Genomic DNA, 18,569 nt, shown 5'->3' on the forward strand with positions numbered 1-18,569 from the left:
GACAACGCTGACAGAGAGCACACGAGCTTTATAGGAATGCAGATGCAAATTTTTACAAGGCACGTCACTGCTATCTCGTTGTCATGGCGAGCGCTGAAGAGGGCTCACCTGATTGGAGCACACTCGGGAATCTGCGTCACGGCGAGTTGTCGTCTGCCTTACACAAAATTACATTAAATATATTCAATATATATATATATATTTTTACATTTTTGGTGCTGTGTAATATTCTGGGATGCAGTAGAATATGGAGACAGATGAATATAATTGGGTATATGCCGAGCTAGTGTTGTTCCCATTTACTTATAAACTTCCGGTGACCGGTTATTGTAAGTTTTTTCCATTTTATACGGTTCCTTTTACAGCATTCATGTTGTAATGTAATTAAAATACATTCAGTTAAATAAACTTTGGCATTCATTAATAATTAGTTGTTATTAGTTGTTCAAGCGTAAAACGAGACAAAAGGCCTGGTAAAATAAATGCTCACATTATAAAGACATGGCGGGGAAAATGTAATTTTATGCAGTGCTTCTGGTAAAATCTGAGACCCACTTCATATCGGATATCACTCAGCCAGTGGAGATCGCTGATTTGTAAAGAAAACAGACATTAAAAACGTGCAGATTTTTCCTTTGGCATACAGTTCGCTGGAAGCGCTTAACCCAAGTTACTGGCAAATTAAAAGTCCTATTAGCATGCTTCAGCTAAAATCCCAGAATGTCTTTCGAAAAAGAATACGGGTTTAACCCCGGCATCCTGGCCAAATTTACCCACTGGCCTCTGTCGATCATGGCCTCCTAACCATCCCCATAGCATAATTGGCTTCATTACTCTTTCTTCTCTCTCTGTGGTGTGCGGTCTGGTGGAAAATGGGTGCTGTCGCTTCATCCAGGTGGATGCTACACTGGTGGTAGATGAGGAGATTCCTACCCAATATATACCAAACTAGCTAAATTTAATAACAATATTTCCCCTAAATGCTCATTTTGTACTCAGTATGATGAAACTCTAAACCATTTATTTTGGGAGTGTACTTACTGTAAAGTGTTTTGGGTTGACTTTTCCAATTTCATAAAAAAAATCTTATTTCCAAACGTCTGTATTTCCCCAAAAATTGTATTCTTTGAGTAGATCCTTCTCATTGTAAATTTATTATTGATTTATTGCTTTTTTAAACAAAATTTTACATCCATAAATGTAAATTTTCAAAGAAACACCCTTACTTTTTTATTTTCAGAAAGGACTTTGAAATTTATGTGAACTCTTTAAAAGACTCTAACAATTACACTGCATTTAAAATGCTGTCTTAGTGTAAATCATTTAAACTTGTTTAATTTGCTGGAATTCTATTTCCGTAGCGCCGGGCCGGATTTCTATGGTTATCTTGCGCACGTACATCCAAACTACATGTATGAATGTTGATGGCGAAAATAAATAAATTCTTTAAAGGATCCTTTCTTTATACATGGACTTTCTTTTATATATTTATATATATATATATATATATATATATATATATATATATATATATATATATATGCCCAATGGCTCTTTAAAAAATGCCTTTGCCAAAAAAAAATGGCTCTTTGCTAAAAAAAAAAAAGTGATGTATGAGTGTGAATAGGAGTGTATGGATGTTTCCCAGTGATGTGTTGCAGCTGGAATTTGAGTCATTGACTTCAATGAATCACTCAAAACAGTCGAATAATTAATTCAGAAACTAAGCAATTTCATGTCTTTATGAACGGATCACTGAATCATGGACTCAAATGAATCACTCAAAACAGTTAATTCAGAAACTAAGCAATTTCATGTCTTTATGAACGGATCACTGAATCATGGACTCAAATGAATCACTCAAAACAGATGAATAATTTAGAAGCTAAGCAAATTCCTGCCTTCATCAATGAATCACTGAAACATTGAATCAAATGATTCATTTAAAAACAGATTCATTCAGAAATAAAAAAAAACTGCATAGCACTGAAACTTAAAAATGTTTGGCTCTTAACTATTTTTGTTGACAAACAAAAAAACAAAAAAAAAGATACACTATTGTGTCTGAAATGTAATCCGCTCAATATAAACTGTGTAAAATAAATAATGCAACTACAATAGGAAATATGTTTAAAAAAATTAGCTTGTGTAATGTGATGCATCTTATAAGACATGAGAAACCCACACAGGGATACTTTTGCTTTCAGAACCTGAACTATAGAATCATTCAAACTGTTCAAATAGTGACCGCTTTTACACTCTTAAAGACGATTGTTTTCTTCCTCATTAAATGACACTGTCGATTAAGTCAGAGCACACGTGATTAAAACTCACAAATGAATAATATCACACACCCCCCATCCGCAGTCACACAAAAACAGACAATGTTGATATGTATATTGTTTTACCAGGTTTCACAGGGTTATGTTGTGTACAGAGATACATGTCAGTTGTATGACTTGAATGCAACTGAATCATCTTCTTCATCTTCTTCAGACAGTGGTGATATGCGGTCTGGGGTCTTTGGGATTTTGAAACCAACTTCAGTCCAATATGCTCTTAAAAAATCAGGTTGTCATCATCATCATCATCATAAGAATCAATGCAGGGCTCATTTACATCATGTCCACACGTCAAACCCAACAGTTTGTTTCTTACAATCAACTTCAAAGTGCACAATTGATCACATCTCACGACAACAGAGGAAAATCTCTCCGCAAATGTAAAATCCTTTTAAAAAACAAAAGGAAAACTGCATTATATCAAATAAATCACATTGACACTACCTCTTGAACAGCTTCGAGCGCTTAATAGTAGGTTTCGGATCATGAAGAAGGCTCTGGAAACTCTACAATAATGCTGAAAGAAACTCTGTACCTTGCTGATGTGCAAAGGGGAAAATGTTGAAATGTACCAGACAAACAGTTGTAACACAATTCTTAACCACAGGAATAAACGAGAATGTTAATCTATGCACATAAATATACAAATAAATACAGGTAACAAAATAAGCACTTTCCCTGATTATTAGCAATTAATAGTAACTGGAAGACAGATTTTAAATAGGCCTCAAAGAGCTGTGATGATGGATTTCATTTGGACAAAAATGTGAAAACATGGCCGTTGTTTGTGCAATAAAATCTGCACGCTATTGTTTCCAAGAAATTCAGAAGCTCAAATCCAGAAAAAGTGTCTTTTAGGGTGTGTTCACACTTGCAGTTCAGATATGGTGGTCCATTCTGAACATTATTCATAAACTATCCAGAATATGAATCCAGAATACTATCCAGACCAGTATTTATGCAGGCATTATTTTTAAAGCCCGAACAGAACTTAATCATTATCATTCGAAAATCAAAAAGCGTATAAATGTGTAAATAAGTCAAAAAAGCACCAGAAATTCCTTTGAAACACAAACAAAAATAAAGATTTACTGTGGGGAGACACATTTCTAATGCCTGTATTGAATTGAGACAGGTACCATTGTGATTATGATAAAAAAATAAATAAATAAATAAATAAACAGGTATAGTTGAGAATTCTGTCGCTTTTATTCACCTTATTCTTCACGTATGATCTTGCGCAGCCATTTGAATCATTTTGGCTTGAGACTTCCGCTCTCATTCACGTTTTTAGACGTAAAAAACTGACGTTTTCATTAACTGACGTATTATATTATTCCACTTCGTCTGTAAGATAGTCATGAACACACTTTATAGTTTGATCGTTTTCTGTCGTTTATTATTCCTAGTTATTTCTCCCATAAGCACCTAAATCGGAAGTTCTAAAATCGCAAAAAAAAAAACAAAAAAAAACAACAAAACAAAACAAAAAAAAAACAAAAACGAGCACACTTCCGCACCGAGGCATAGTTACATTTTGTGATACCATGTCGTGTTTTTTGTTTGTTGTCCACTGCAGGGTAACGCTCAATTGACGAGGCTTGTCTACTGTGTACTTTTAGTACCTCATACTTTTTTTAGTACCACCTAGGGTGAGGTTTCTGGCAAGCTGTACCATTACAAATTGTGATATAGTTGGCGCCAATAGTGTAGTGATTAAGTGTGTCGACATACCCACTTGTTAAGTCGTGATGTAAGGAATACTGTTTCCGGGTCCAAGCTGCTACTTGTTTGAATTGAGAAAATATTAGTTTATGACCACTTATTAAAGTGTTATTTCAATAAAATCATGGTGTACACCAGAATCTCAGTCTGGACAGACACATATATTTATATATATTTATAATATATATATTGCAATCGTGATTTTCGAAAGTATTACATCGCTTTGTAAACGTTTATTACCATGTATATTACCATTACCATATGTTAAGCCTCGCCATAGAGTTTAATATAGCGATTGGACCCGGAATCAGTTTGTGTGAAGTCACACTTAACAAGCCGATAGCACCAAGGTGCTCACGGTGACCCTAGCTTGATTCCTGGCTCGAAGTCCTTCAATCCTTTCCCTTTCTCTTGGCTCCCCATGATTTTCTGTCAATACTCTCCACTGTACCATCCACTAAAGGTTAAAAAAAAAATAAAAATTTGTGACATATAATGACTGCTTATCACCGAATGGTCTGTGAGAATAGTCACTAGCAGTGTCAGTGGATTTGCAACAAGACACCAAACTAATATACTGCATTTAAATAGTTAGCAGCTGCCCCTGCTGTATTGCTGGTTCGCACGACTAAACTATTTTTATATCATCGTAAGGAAAAGACACCTGAAATGGCAACATCATGGTCAGCAGAAGAGGTCCAGAGAGCCAGAACTAGATAGGACGACCCAAAATGAAAACAACGTCATTGCCGAAGAGGCGCACAGTCAGTACCTGGATACCTAGGTTGCTGCCGGGAGCGGTGTTAGTGAGACCAGCAGGGGGCGTTCAACCTGCGGTCTGTGGGAGTTCTAACGCCCCAGTGAACTGGAGGGAACTAGATACTGCTGAGTACTGCCGTTTTTCAGATGAGACGTTAAACCAGTGGTCTTTAAAAATCCCAGGATGTCCTTCGAAAAAGAGTAAAGGTTCAACCCCAACATCCTGGTCAAATTTGTCTACTGCCATCTGTCCATCATGGCCTCCAAACCATCCTGGTATCATAATTTGTCACCTCTCCACCAATCAGCTGGTGTGTGGTGTGCGGTCTGGTGCAATATGGCTGCTGTCACACCATCCAGGTGGATGCTGTACAATAGTGATGGATGAGGAGATTCCCCCCAATGTGTAAAGCACTTTGAGTGTCCAGGAAAGCGCTATATAAATGCAGGGAATTATTATTATTATCAATAATTCCAGCCACTTTAAGCTGTACTAAACTGCAGTGAAAATGCAAACTGAACCAAGAAAAAAATGAATGAAGCAAGCTCAACCATACAGTACCAAGCAGTGAAACAGCTTTAGGAGTCATTCACATATTGCATCTTTTGCGCACACAAGTTATTTTCAATGGAGTCGCGCGGCTGGTGCACGCATATTGGAAGCGAGGCGGAGGTGGCAGGACACGCTTTTGTTTTTTTCACCTAGTTCTAAAAATGTTAACTTTACAGAATGCCGTGAGCGTACTGCGAGTCAGGAGACAAGAACTGACCGATCAGCTTCATACTCCATATGGAATCTGCATATTTTGGTAGACTTACTTAAGACAAATACAGAGCATGCAAACACTGCAGTGCTTTTGATTTTCTCCATAAAAAAAAAAACTTGTATCAGAGCTGATACAACTGAAAATTGTAAAAACTGTTAATACTTAAGGCCAACTCATACATCTCAGACCCTTTGACCTACCCTGACGCACCCCTCAAAAAAATGAAACACACATCGCAACAAGGCGCAAGACCTGTGATTGTTCGGCCTGGTGAAAGGTGATGAGTGTGGGCGGGGCCAAGAGCTTTGGGGCAGAGCAAGGCTGCACTTTTGCTGCTTGTTCAATCTACTTATTAAAAATGAGCTTCAAACAACACGATTCTTATTTTTTTTGGGACAACATAATCCATTTATGTTCAATCCGCTTACAATTGTAAAGAAACAATAAAGTAAACGTATTAAATTTTTGTGGGACAACTCGAAGGAATCGTGCATTATTTATTAGTTTTTTTTATGAGTACCACAGAGGAGCTCCACACGGATACCTTTGTTTTGTGTTTATTTTATGATTAAAGTTCATTGAGCCAGTTCCCGCCTCTTTCATGAATGAGTGTGAAATACTGCAGCCTCACACACATTTCCAGCGTAAACTTACGACGATTACTCAACGCAGAATTATAAATGAGGCTTTATTCGCACCAGTTGGTTTTAAAACAAACCTGCCAAGTGTGAACACACTCTTAATATTATTTGCGCAGAACAAACAAAATCGTGAAGTGCTATTAATAACCGCATCGTGACCTATTATCGTCAATGCTCAAAGCTGTTCAATTCAGCAGATAAGCGTACAGCAATCCCTCTAAACCCAAAGAGTCTTAATGTGCATTTGTTACATACAAAATAAATAAATAAAAATATCAGTCTTTTAGGAACTTTAACACCCAAAGCGCCAGATCGGGAATTACGGTTGAACTCCAGATCGCACTGCAAACATCCAGATGGCGAGACGGTTCTGGCATATCAGCGTAAATCCCAGGTTATGATCTCAAAGGATTTAATCTCATGTTTGCTGTCTTGGCGCTGTTCCACTTCAAATGTCCACACAGGTTCAGACGCAGTGCAAGTATAAAATAAAATCTAATCATGTTTTTGTTTTGTTTTTTCTTTTAAAAAATGTTCTGTAAACTGTAACAGAAATACAGTATAGTTTCCAGTCTCGTAGCTGCCATTACAGTAATGTTTGATTGCTGTGTTCTGCAACTTCACCGGAGAGCCGTTTGTTTGTGAGCTATGTCTTTTCCTCTCGCTCTGTTTTTCGCCTGGTGATGTTGCGGGGTTTGATCTTTAAGGAAAGCTCCCACAATGCCTCCTCGGCCAGATGATCACTGAAGTCGTTGAAGAAGGAGACGATGTCATCGTTGTGTTTGAGGTCATAGTGCCTGGAAAGATGAGAAGTCACACAAATGACATTTTAATCTTTCTTATTTGGCCATTAAACACAGAGTAAGGTTTAAATATTAAATATATATTTTTAATAAAAATAAATAAAAATAATAGTAATTAGCATGTCAGATTAAATTGATTAGATATTCTTTTTTTAAATAAAGTGTTAATAATGTTTAATTAAATAAAACTAAACCCAACAAAATAAAAAGAATTAGGGAAAAACAAAAAAAAAAATATATAAATAAATAAATAATAATAATAATAATAAAAAATTCTAATTATATATTTATTTTTAAATCAGTTTTCACTGGTTCTCGAATCCAATTGGCTGATAGCTGTGCGATATTCTGCAATAACACATTGTAATCATCTTTGTGTATTACTCCGCCCACATAAAGTGACAGCAGATCAATAAACTCACTACAGTTTGACAAATATTGCAGATGTTGGACAACATAATGTACTTTTGAGTCAAGAATTTAGTTGTTTAGATTTCAACTATGCAGTTTATTTATAAGGATAGTGTCTATTTTAAATATTTATAATTTCGGAGATTCAGCGCGTCCGCGGCCATCAGCCTGTCACACTGAGCAGAGTAAAGACGGTTGATGTTTCGCCACAAGATGGTGACAGAGAGCGCATAATAATCCTTAGGGGAGAAAAACTTGTTTTATAATGTTTTATCAGCTGTTGTTTGAAAATTACACCAAGTAAATTACATTCTAAGTCGATTTCTCTCTTTTGTATGTTGTAGTGCTGTATTTATAACATAGTAATCTGGTGATGTTTGCTTTGCTTCGCTTTGCTTTTTTCATGGTTAATTATTGTGATCTCCCAATTGCAACAGAGAAATACTTGGAAAATCTGATTTTCCATTAAACCTTATAATCTAACAATGTGAACAAAATCACCTGTTTTGTCATCACTTTAGACATTATGCTAGAGAATCATTCAAATACTAGCTCTAAAGTGAGATGTGTGAATGAGCAACGGTTTTTGCTGTTCTGACGGTCAGCTGCAGATGTAAATGAACGGCGGAAGAAAGTAGTTCCTCTTACAAAAGGGTTTTTGAGACTTCCCGTTTTTGATTTTCTTTTTTTATACACACGATTATGCCATCGAACTGTTGTATAAATGCAATCTCACACTCGTAGCAGTGCAATATGGCTGTATATCGGCACTGGCGGGACACTAAGGCACTCGGACTGCAGCCTCAAGCCAACGCACGCCTCCCACCAGTGCCAAAATACAGCCATATTGCGATGCTACTTGTGTATACATACAGTGTGTATACATTGCAGTTTAACTGAATAAATATCATGAATACTAAAAGAAAAAAATGAAAAACAGAATTTAGAAAGAATATATATATATATATATATATATATATATATATAGAGAGAGAGAGAGAGAGAGAGAGAGAGAGAGAGAAATTGGATAAAACTTTCGGATTTCATATAACCCTAAAATGGATTTTTTTTTTTTAACTCGGAAGTTATAAAGTGTACAAATTTCAAAGTGACAAACATTTTATTTAACCATAAAATCCATTCAAAAAAATAATTAATGAAAAAAAGGAAAAGATAAAACTCTTGTCACAGGGCTCTATCTCTAATAAAATCAAAAACAAATTTTCACAATCCAAATTAATTACTTACTGAATATAAAAGCTAAATTATTATCATAAATATTATAAATGATATTTTTTATGTTGGTCCGAGTACTCACACTTGCTGGAAACGCCTCATAGTGTCTAAAATATTAAACTGCTGCCAGCGTTTGGAAAAGTTGATCTTTCCTTCAATGTGGTCAGGATTCCCAAGATGCACAAACGTTAAGTCCTGGAGGATGAGACCTCTGCATTTTTGTGGAAACATAGGAACATTACACACAGAACATGACAGCTAGATTACAACTTAAAGTGTGTATTTTTCTAAAACGACTGACATCTGTACTTACAGGTACGGTATACATGGAGGCTCCACGTCTGCCAAAGCTGCTCTGTACGCCCGGAAAGAGGACGAACTGTCAATTAAAGTGCAATATTCCTCCAAACCCTGTGAAGGCAACATCAGTTACAGTGACCATCATCTGAGAAACAAGGGTCAGTGATGCATAGATGAGACAACACCTATATGCTATATAACTGCACGTTAACTATGCTTATATACAACAACATTAACTGTTTAAAGCTATTAGTTACAAGTTAATTAGTTAAAGTTATTACTAACTAACGAAATTATAGTATCTAATAACACAAATTTTTCCAAATTTGATTTTAATGCATTAATGTGCATGTTTTGTAAAGCTGCTTTTGAAACTATAATTACTGTGAAAAGAGCAATACAAATAAACTTGAATTGAACTGACCTCAGACGTTTGCTTCTGCCATTCCAGTCTTCTGATAGGAGCTGAATCCAGCGCTGATAATATTGCCAAGTATGAGTTGAAGTTATTGAGCTTCCTTAAGTGCTACATTTACAAAGGGACACAAGTTCATTAAGTTTAGATATAGAAATTAAACAATACAGGGTCACACTTTACAATAAGGTTCATTAGTGAATGTTAATTAATGCATTTACTAACATGAACAAACAATGAACAATACATTTACTACTGTATTTGTTCATGTTAGTCAATGTTAGTTAATGAAAATACAGTTGTTCATTGTTAGTTCATGTTAACTCATGGTGCATTAACTAATGTTAATAAGCATGGACTTGGATGATAATAATGCATTGCTAAATGTTCAATTATGATTAATAAATGCTGTACAAGTGTTGTTCATGATTAGTAAATGTATTAACTAATGAACCTTATAGTAAAGTGTTACCCGATACTTTTAGCTTGGATGAATATGCTTAGTTTGTACCTTCATTATTTTGATGAACTTCAGGAGAAGTTTTTCCCGATCCTGGGCTTTCTCCTGCAGGATTATTATGGACCGAACCCTTTAAAAAAAAGATTATAAATAATGTATATGTACAGTTTACTCATAAGCATCCCTAAATATATTTTTTCCTCCATCAACATAAGATTTTAGGTTTCAGCTTTTATTAATTCACAAAAAAAAAATGTGTTGACCACAGATAAAGCTCCTTATTACTATGCGAAAATGGAGACTTATCTTGCATAGGAATATTTTTGGCAAGAGTCAATATAAATTGTATGTGTCAAAATTTTAAATGTACTTGGATTTAAATGCAATTGATTTTTAAAATAAATTTGTTCAGATTTCAAACTTTAAAAATGATTTTCTTTTTTGTGAGCCAAATCAAATTTCAGATTTTCATATAGCCAAATATTTTTCTATCCTAACAAACCATACATCAAAATTATTGATTTATTTTTCACGTGATGTATAAATCTGAATAAATCAATTGATATGATTATAATTAGTGATTGATTTTTATATTTGTTATTACATTGGTTAAATATATTATTTTATTTTATGTAAAACAGTGGCCTAATATAATTTAGCATTTAAATTTTATTATAGTCAACTTTGACTAAAATCATGGGCGTCATGATAAAATCATGGGCGCCAAACAGCAAGAATGTTGCTGGTTTGAGCCTCGGCTGGGTCAGTTGGCATTTCTGTGTGGAGTTTGCATGTTCTCCCTGTGATTGCCGGCTCATTCCGCTGTGGCATTCACAGATTAATAAAGTCGGTAAGGACTAAGCCGCAAAGAAAATGAACGAATGACTAAAATCATATACAAAAAGTAATTTAAGTTCACTACAATAAACACTGGCTAACAAATGCAAAAACAAACATTATATTAAAGTTAGTTGCCAAGGAACTATTTTCATTATCAGTAAGTTTAACTTAAAGCAGGTTAAATATAAATAAATAAATAAATAAACTATAAAAAAATAAATAAAAATAAATAGATCACAAAAGTCTCCACTAATAAAACAATAGCTTGGGAAAAAGATAACTGGTCCCACTTTATATTAAATGGCCTTAATTAATATGTACTTACAGTGAAATTAATAATTCTTTGCTGTGTACTTATTGTGTAAATACATGTTTTTACATTGTACTTATGCTTGATTGAATACCTGGATGTAATTACATCTGTAATTAATTTCTGTAAATACATTTGTAAATAGACTGTTGACCATCCCTTACACCTCAACCCACCCCTAAACCTACAATACCACCAAACCTGTCCATAACCATACCCGTATCCCAACTCAAGAGCACCACAAGTGTTCTCAAATACATCATCAACCCAGTAAGTACATTGTATTTATTTTTTGATGCCAGTACATAGTAGTTAAGAACAATTAATATAAAGTGGTACCAGATAACTGTATGGGACTAAAAATGTTAACTATACTACTAAATCCACGGTAAATATTGGTGTTTGGTGAACTGAAATGCTCTCTAAACTTGATTGTTGCAGTTTTCTCTCCATTTTTCCACTGAATTTGAATGCTTGCTGTGTAATGTCAGTTGCATGATCGAGATTAGTCAGTAAGTAAACTCCTTCACATTAAAGGCTTAAAATGTTGCTGTGTTGTTGTTTTTCAATGAGTTGATAAGTGTGGCTTTCTGTGCAAACAAGAACACTGTTTTGTTCTGCTTTTGCTGTTTAATGCTTCTCATTTGCAATAAAAATAGCATTTTTTTTAAGTTTGGCAAATTACAAGAAACACCAGTGTGACTTCTAATAAAATTCAGTTGCAATAACAGAACAAGTTGCAAAATGTGGTCATTTTATTGCAGGCTGGATCACGAAGACTTCAAGAGCATACTTTATGATATTAAAAGCCTTTCACATTCAAAATTTGACACTGAATTTAAATGCTACTTAATGTTTCTTTGCAATGAATTGTGAAATTTGATAAAAATACTTCTACAACAAATTTCTTTCAGTGTAGTTCATTTTAAAGCTTATGTGAGGTGCTTTGAAATGTGCAGTTTTTATTCGAGGTTTAATGTAAACTCAACTGAAACATGAAGACAGGGCGGGACATACAGTAGCCTCTTCACTTTATCAACTGTTAAATTTCAAAGCCAATAGTGTTTTGTTTTTGTGGTTGAGCTCAAGCGCATCAAATAAAAAGCAAATGAGAAGCGCCTTGAAAAGGGCGGGGCATGTCAGAAACTAGAGAGCATTTGATTGGTCAGAAAATTTGATAAGAAATTGGAGTATGAGGTGATGTTACGAAAATATTCATCAATTTTGGCAAAATATGACAAACTGCAAGCTTTGAATGTTTGTATCTTCTTAATGCATATTTTGTCAGTCTTATGGAGCATGTTAGCTTATAGATATCCTTAACATTAACATCTATGAAATTTCATTTTAATTTCACAGAGCTTTTAAATGTCCCCGTATAGACAATACAGTTTTAAAAAACACAAATACACAATAAAAACAGTGTCTTTGTGGGAAATTCTATCAGATTAAGCATTAATATAGACCACACTTGATGAAGGAACGAAAAGCTTAGTGTTCATCTGACTAGATTGTGTCTTCTAGTTTTAAACATTTCTAGTTTAACAGCAGCTTGACAATGGGAGCATCATACCAGTACGACATGTTGTTGAAGTGCTCTGTGAATTGGGTCAGGTTGGGGCTTTTCTCCTCATTCTGTTCTTTTGCCCAAAGTAAAACCTCCGGGATCTGCAAACAAACAGGAAACATATGTCGGCTAACACTCCATCTTTATTAGTCAAATGTCTGATGTGTGATATTAGAGCGATGGCTCCCAGACTAAGGGGCGAAAAAAAGATTTATAAAGCATCACTCTAGTTTGAGGGTTAAAAATAAAACAGATTGTAATTATAAAACAATTTATTGACAGTTAATGTCACCATTAAAAGAGTGCAAACCTACAGTAATCACTTTCCAGCATTAATCAAACTTCTTACAGAATGTCCTTTCGTTTTCATTCAGACTGTCTGCAGTTTTGTTCAGACCATAGACAGGATCACACAAAATGGAAAGTTCGACTTAGCTTCTTTTTGCCATATTTATTTATTAACATTTTGTGCAGATACAATATAATGTACAGTCGAAGTCAGAATTATTAGCCCCCTTGATTTTTTTCTTTTTTAAATATTTCCACATGATGTTTAACAGAGCAAGGAAATTTTCACAGTATGCCTGATAATATATTTTTTGTCTTATTTGTTTTATTTCAGCTAGAATAAAAGCAGTTTAGATTTTTTTTTAAAGCCATTTTAAGGTCAAAATTATTAGTCCCTTTGAGCTATGCATTTTTTCGATAGGCTACAAAACAAACCATCATTATACAATAACTTGCCTAATTACCCTAACCTGCCAAGTTAACTTAATTAACCTAGTTAAGCATTTACATGTCACTTTAAGCTGTATAGAAGTGTCTTGAAAAAATCTAGTAAAATATTATTTACTGTCATCATGGCAAAGATAAAACGAATCAGTTATTAGAAATGAGTTATTAAAACTATTATGATTAGAAATGTGTTGAAAAAAATCTTCTCTCCGTTAAACAGAAATTGGGAAAAAAAAATAAACAGGGGGCACGGTTCTGCTTTTTCACAACTAAGAACTAATGACCATGAAAAAAACAATATAGTTATTAAATAACAGTAAATGTAAAAATAATACAAAATAAACATATAAATAACAAAAAACTAACAATAAAAGAAATAAATAAATAATAATATTAATGTAAAAAGGCTTTATTCCTCTTCTGCTTTAGATCAAGTGTCAATATAATTCAACAAAGTTTTCCATGTTTTGTAAAAAGATTTTAAAGACCCTTTTAATGTAAACCTCATTTTTCCCAAATATACACAAAAAATGTATTTATTCATCCGTCATATGAAGGTGGAGATGTTTGTTTCCACTTAAGGAGAATAAGCCTTAAGTTAAATGCTTTTTCAAAAGTATCAACTATTTTAGACCCAAACAAAGTTTGACTAAGCTTTTATGCAATACTGCAGATCGAAGATTAAAAACAAACAAACAAACAAACAGATTTTACTAAAAAAATTTAACATAGTAAATCTTAGTAGTCAATGTTTATTAATATTTATCAATCAAACTTTTTTGTTGATTTAAAGAGGATTTATTATGCTTTTAACAAGATGTAAAAATAAGTCTTTGATGTCCCTAGAAGTTTAAGCAAAAATACCCCACAAATGTTTTATAACTCTTCGAAACTGCCTTAGATCCATTTTGGTGATGGTCACTTTAAATTTAAATGAGATTGAGCTTTTTTCAAAAGAGGGAGGAGCTACAAATGCCTATGTGTTAGCATAGTGGCAGATTCAAAAAACAAGACTAACGTAATATGCCGATGAGGGGAGATCATCACCAATGGGTGGTTCATTCACCCTCTGATGACGTGTACAAACAAAGAATGTCAATTAAAGTTAATTAAATTGAATTAATTAACTAATGTTGACCATTAGAGGCTGGATTTATCCACACACTGTTGCCACACATCTGTGTTTAAACCTCTTATAAAGTGATTTTTGCATAATAGGTCCCCTTTAAAGTTGAACGTTTGTCAATTACATTATTTGAATCTTTATGTAATTGTAATTAATAAAAAGCATACGGGTCTGCTAGTTTTTTTTAAAGGGGTGATTAAAGAATTTAAATATTAAATTAGGGATCTCTTGGAAAAAAGAAGATATTGGAGAATCTGTACCTCTATCTTATAAAAGAGCTCTGCATCGAGGAGCGTCAGCTGGTCTGCGATCTCATGGCTACGGAAGTCATGCAATGTGCCAGGCCTGATGATATAAACAGTCAACATCAGGTGGGTTTTCAAAAGCAAGATTTAATAAGCATGATTTAGATGAGGTTTACCTGGCGGCCACACCGCGTGCAGCCAGTGTTTTGAGGGAATTAGTGTACTGCAGCAACTTCTTCTGCTGGACTTTATCCAGGATGTTTTTGCGCAGAACCCGGGCCAAAGTAAGCTCCCCGTTACACAAGAGATTGAACACAAGCTCCATGAGCTGCTTCAGGATGTCTTCCGTCAGCTCCACCAAACTGTTTACACACACAAAAACAGTTTATAAGCAAATATAAAACATCATCAGCAACAATTATCAACCTTATTCTAAAATAAGGCTGCACAATACTGGAAAAATATGCAATATTCAATGTTATTTAGCAATATTTCTCATAATATATGTTTTCTCCAGGAAAATTCTATTTTTATTCGCTTTTTTTTTGTTATTACTTCAAAACTACAATCAAAACTAAAAAAGGCATATAACTGAAACCTCAGAGGGGTCACTGGATTGCTCTTGAGTTTAAGATTTGTCAAATAAATCAAGAAATTGACCCTAAGTAGTCAACAATTTTCCTATTGTAAAAAACAAGCCGTCACCTTGGAATTATAAGGTTCTATCTGCGTTCTGAATGATTTTGAGATATTAAAATAAATATATATTGAGATATTAAATAAAAAGTCTTAAAATGTTAACGATTTATATAAAAAACATCCCATAATGTAAATAAGAAGTCAATTAATAAGAAAATGTTAACAATTTAATTTTGACAAAAATGTCAGATAAAACCTTATAATTCCATGGTGACGAAATACGTTTTATTACATGGTTCATAAAAGACAATAGTCAAAAATTCTCAACAGAGGCATTTCAACAGCTTGCACAAGTGATAAATTTGCCTTTCAACTGTGATTGTAAAGAGTTTCAGCTCACCAAAGCTCATCCACGACACGCACCAGCACGAAGAAGGTGTTTTTACTAGCTCGTTGTTTGATGCTGTCAGAGCTGAGAGAAAATCTGGTATACGTGTTCAAAGTCAAGGGCAAAAAAAGAAAAAAATGCTTGGTGTACAAAGGTTAGATATGCAGAGACTTATAATGCAACCTTCCCAGAAAGGATATCTATAGCGGAGCTTTTTAATGAGGTCCTCTGGGGTTAGAAATGTTCTGTACGTGGTCAAGAAAGCTTCACAGTATAAAACCCGATCTACAAGAGAGCACACAGGGTACATTTATTTAATCAGAATTATAGATCAAGAGTTAACAATGCGACATAAATGTGAAAACATTGTTAGAAATGAATTCATTTGACAGTCAAAGGTCTGGGGTCAAAATCGAAGTTAAAAAAGCAGCAATATTCATTCATTTATTTTCTTTTCGGCTTAGTCCCTTTATTAATCAGGGGTCGCCACAGCGCAATGAACAGTCAACTTATCCAGCATATGTTTTATGCAGCGGATGCCCTTCCAGCTGCAACCCATCACTAGGAAATACCCAAACACTGTCATTCACAAACACATACACTATGGGCAAGTTTAGCTTACCCAATTCACCTAAACATCATGTCTTTGGACTTGTGGGGAAAACCGGAGCACCGGGAGGAAACCCAAGCCAACACATGGAGAACATGAAAACTCCACACAGAAATGTCAACTGACTCAGTCAAGGCTTGAACCAGCGACCTGCTTGCTGTGAAGTCACAGCAGCAGCAGCAGTATTTTAAAATATTATTCATTCATTTTCCTTCGGCTTTGTCCCTTTATTCATCAGGGGTCAACTTATTTAGCATATGTTTTACACAGCGGATGCCTTTCCAGCTGCAACCCAGTACTGAGACGCGCTAAAATATTATTAAAGTTAAAATATTGTCATTTATTTTAAAATGTAAATTATTTCTGTAATGACACCTTAATTTTCAGCATCGTTATTTCAGTTTTTATCTCAGTAGCTATGTATCCATCCACCTATTTTTATGCGCATTTTGGATATGTGCACAAAAAATGGTTGACAGAAACGCCAAGATGCGCATCAATTTTGAAAATGCACAAAAAAAAATGTATGCGCATCTTTGAGTGGAAACATAGCTAGTGACATGATCCTTTAGGAATCAATAGAATACGCTGATGGGGCGCCTAAAGCAGGTCGCACACCAGAAGCGCCATGCCTCGTATCGCCACGGAGCGCTATGCATTTTAGAATTCTAAACATAGGTTTCTATCAGGGTACACACACCTATCAGCGGCGCCCAGCCATGACTCAGGAAACTGTTCATATTTCTGCTGCGCCACAGAGCGTCATCTGAATAGTTTAATTTTAAATACCATGCGAATGAGTGCATCTGGTGTGTGACACTTTCAATTTTTTAAACCAGTAGGCATCTTAATATAATGTCCGTGGGGAGATTATTGCACGTAATGTATGCAATAGTTTTATATTAGTTTATATTGGTTACGTGGCGAATATTACGCTCTTTCGAGCTCTCTTTCTCTCTCTCTCTCTCGTTAACATTAAATACTTGTGCTACATGACAATATAAAAGCTTTTTTAGCCCCAGTGTATGAGATTTAAGGTTTGCAACTCTGCTGAAGTCTGTTTTTAAATGAAAGCGTCAGAGATGACATCATTCAATATGGTTTTTAATGACATGTGACTCGCATTGGCAGTTGAAAATTCGATCTCCCTGCTAACACTGCGAACACGAGGACATGGATCCGATTCATATCAGAAACATTTCCACAAATAAACAAGATCTGAATCTGATTTGTGTAAATCGGAATCCATGTGATTTTTTCCTGCTTACACGTACACGGGCCAAATCTGTGCCACATGAGAGAAATAAAATCAGAATTGAGTCACTTGAACCATGCAGTGTAAATGCAGCCTCAGTAACATTAAATGATTACTATCATATAATTAATTTTGACCAATTTACTGCATCTTTGCTGAATGAAACTATTGTAAATTGTAATAAAATAAATCTCTCCAACCCCAAACTTTTGAATGTCAGTTTAACATCACATTTGAAATCTTCTATTTTGTTTAGCACATCTATTGTTTTTTAAATAAACATTAAACACAATATATCTGACTGGCCCAGATTAGAAGAGATTATTCTTACCTTTGCGGTCGGTTTCAGTGGCATGAACTAATAAAATATCGCCTGATCCCGCTCTAACATCAGGGCCGTCATCGTTCTGAGAAACACAGATCATGAGGTTTTCATTACGTAGGTTAAAGTTAGAGCTCGTCCTGTAACCAGTTCCTAAACATAACTTGCTAAATAATGTTTCTAAAATCCACTAATAGACGGCTTGCTAGTTGGACTTTGAGAAGCATTATATAGTTGGGCTATTTACTGCTTAATAGTCCTATATGTGATCCAGGACAACCAAACCTTTATGTTGCATGGCTACATTTTCACCAATAGCCAAAAATATATTGAATAAGTCAAATTTATAGATCTTTATTTTATGCCAAAATGAATATTAAGAAAAGATCATGTTCCATGAAGATGTTCTGTTAGTGTCCTACTGTAATTTAATGACAACTCAATTTTGTATTAGTAATATGCATTGCCAAACACTTTAATTAGACTATTTTAAAGGCAAATTTCTCAACATTTTGATCTATTTGCATCATCATATTCCAGATTTTCAAAATGTTGCATTTTGACCATATATCCTATCTAAAAAAACATATTTTAATGGAAAGCTCCTTTATTCAGCTTTTAGATAATGTACAAAACCTGATCTCCAAACATTGACACTTATGACTGGTTTTGT

General features: G+C 34.5%; 1 protein-coding gene across 5 annotated transcripts in view; it reads right to left on the reverse strand.

Annotated features, from left to right (window-relative positions):
• Positions 1 to 2,387: 2,387 nt before the first annotated feature.
• rapgef1a (Rap guanine nucleotide exchange factor (GEF) 1a) overlaps positions 2,388 to 18,569 on the reverse strand; it is a 68,085-nt gene continuing 51,903 nt past the window's right edge. For 3 of the 5 annotated variants that reach the window (XM_087264364.1, XM_087264363.1, XM_087264361.1), the window contains 11 exons: positions 17,906 to 17,981; positions 15,910 to 15,994; positions 15,722 to 15,814; positions 14,859 to 15,044; positions 14,698 to 14,782; positions 12,583 to 12,677; positions 9,911 to 9,989; positions 9,409 to 9,510; positions 8,998 to 9,095; positions 8,767 to 8,895; positions 2,388 to 7,031 (listed from right to left, as the gene is read on the reverse strand). In XM_087264364.1, coding sequence (XP_087120490.1) covers positions 6,881 to 7,031; positions 8,767 to 8,895; positions 8,998 to 9,095; positions 9,409 to 9,510; positions 9,911 to 9,989; positions 12,583 to 12,677; positions 14,698 to 14,782; positions 14,859 to 15,044; positions 15,722 to 15,814; positions 15,910 to 15,994; positions 17,906 to 17,981 — 1,179 coding nt within the window. In that variant the 3' untranslated portion in view covers positions 2,388 to 6,880. The remainder of the gene's footprint in view (positions 7,032 to 8,766; positions 8,896 to 8,997; positions 9,096 to 9,408; positions 9,511 to 9,910; positions 9,990 to 12,582; positions 12,678 to 14,697; positions 14,783 to 14,858; positions 15,045 to 15,721; positions 15,815 to 15,909; positions 15,995 to 17,905; positions 17,982 to 18,569) is intronic. The other 2 variants (XR_015497636.1, XM_087264362.1) reach the window with 2 other exon arrangements.

The sequence above is a fragment of the Danio rerio genome, chromosome 8, assembly GCF_052040795.2.
Source record: "Danio rerio strain M-AB ecotype USA chromosome 8, GRCz13ab, whole genome shotgun sequence".
In the NCBI taxonomy this organism is placed as follows: Eukaryota; Metazoa; Chordata; class Actinopteri; order Cypriniformes; family Danionidae; genus Danio; species Danio rerio.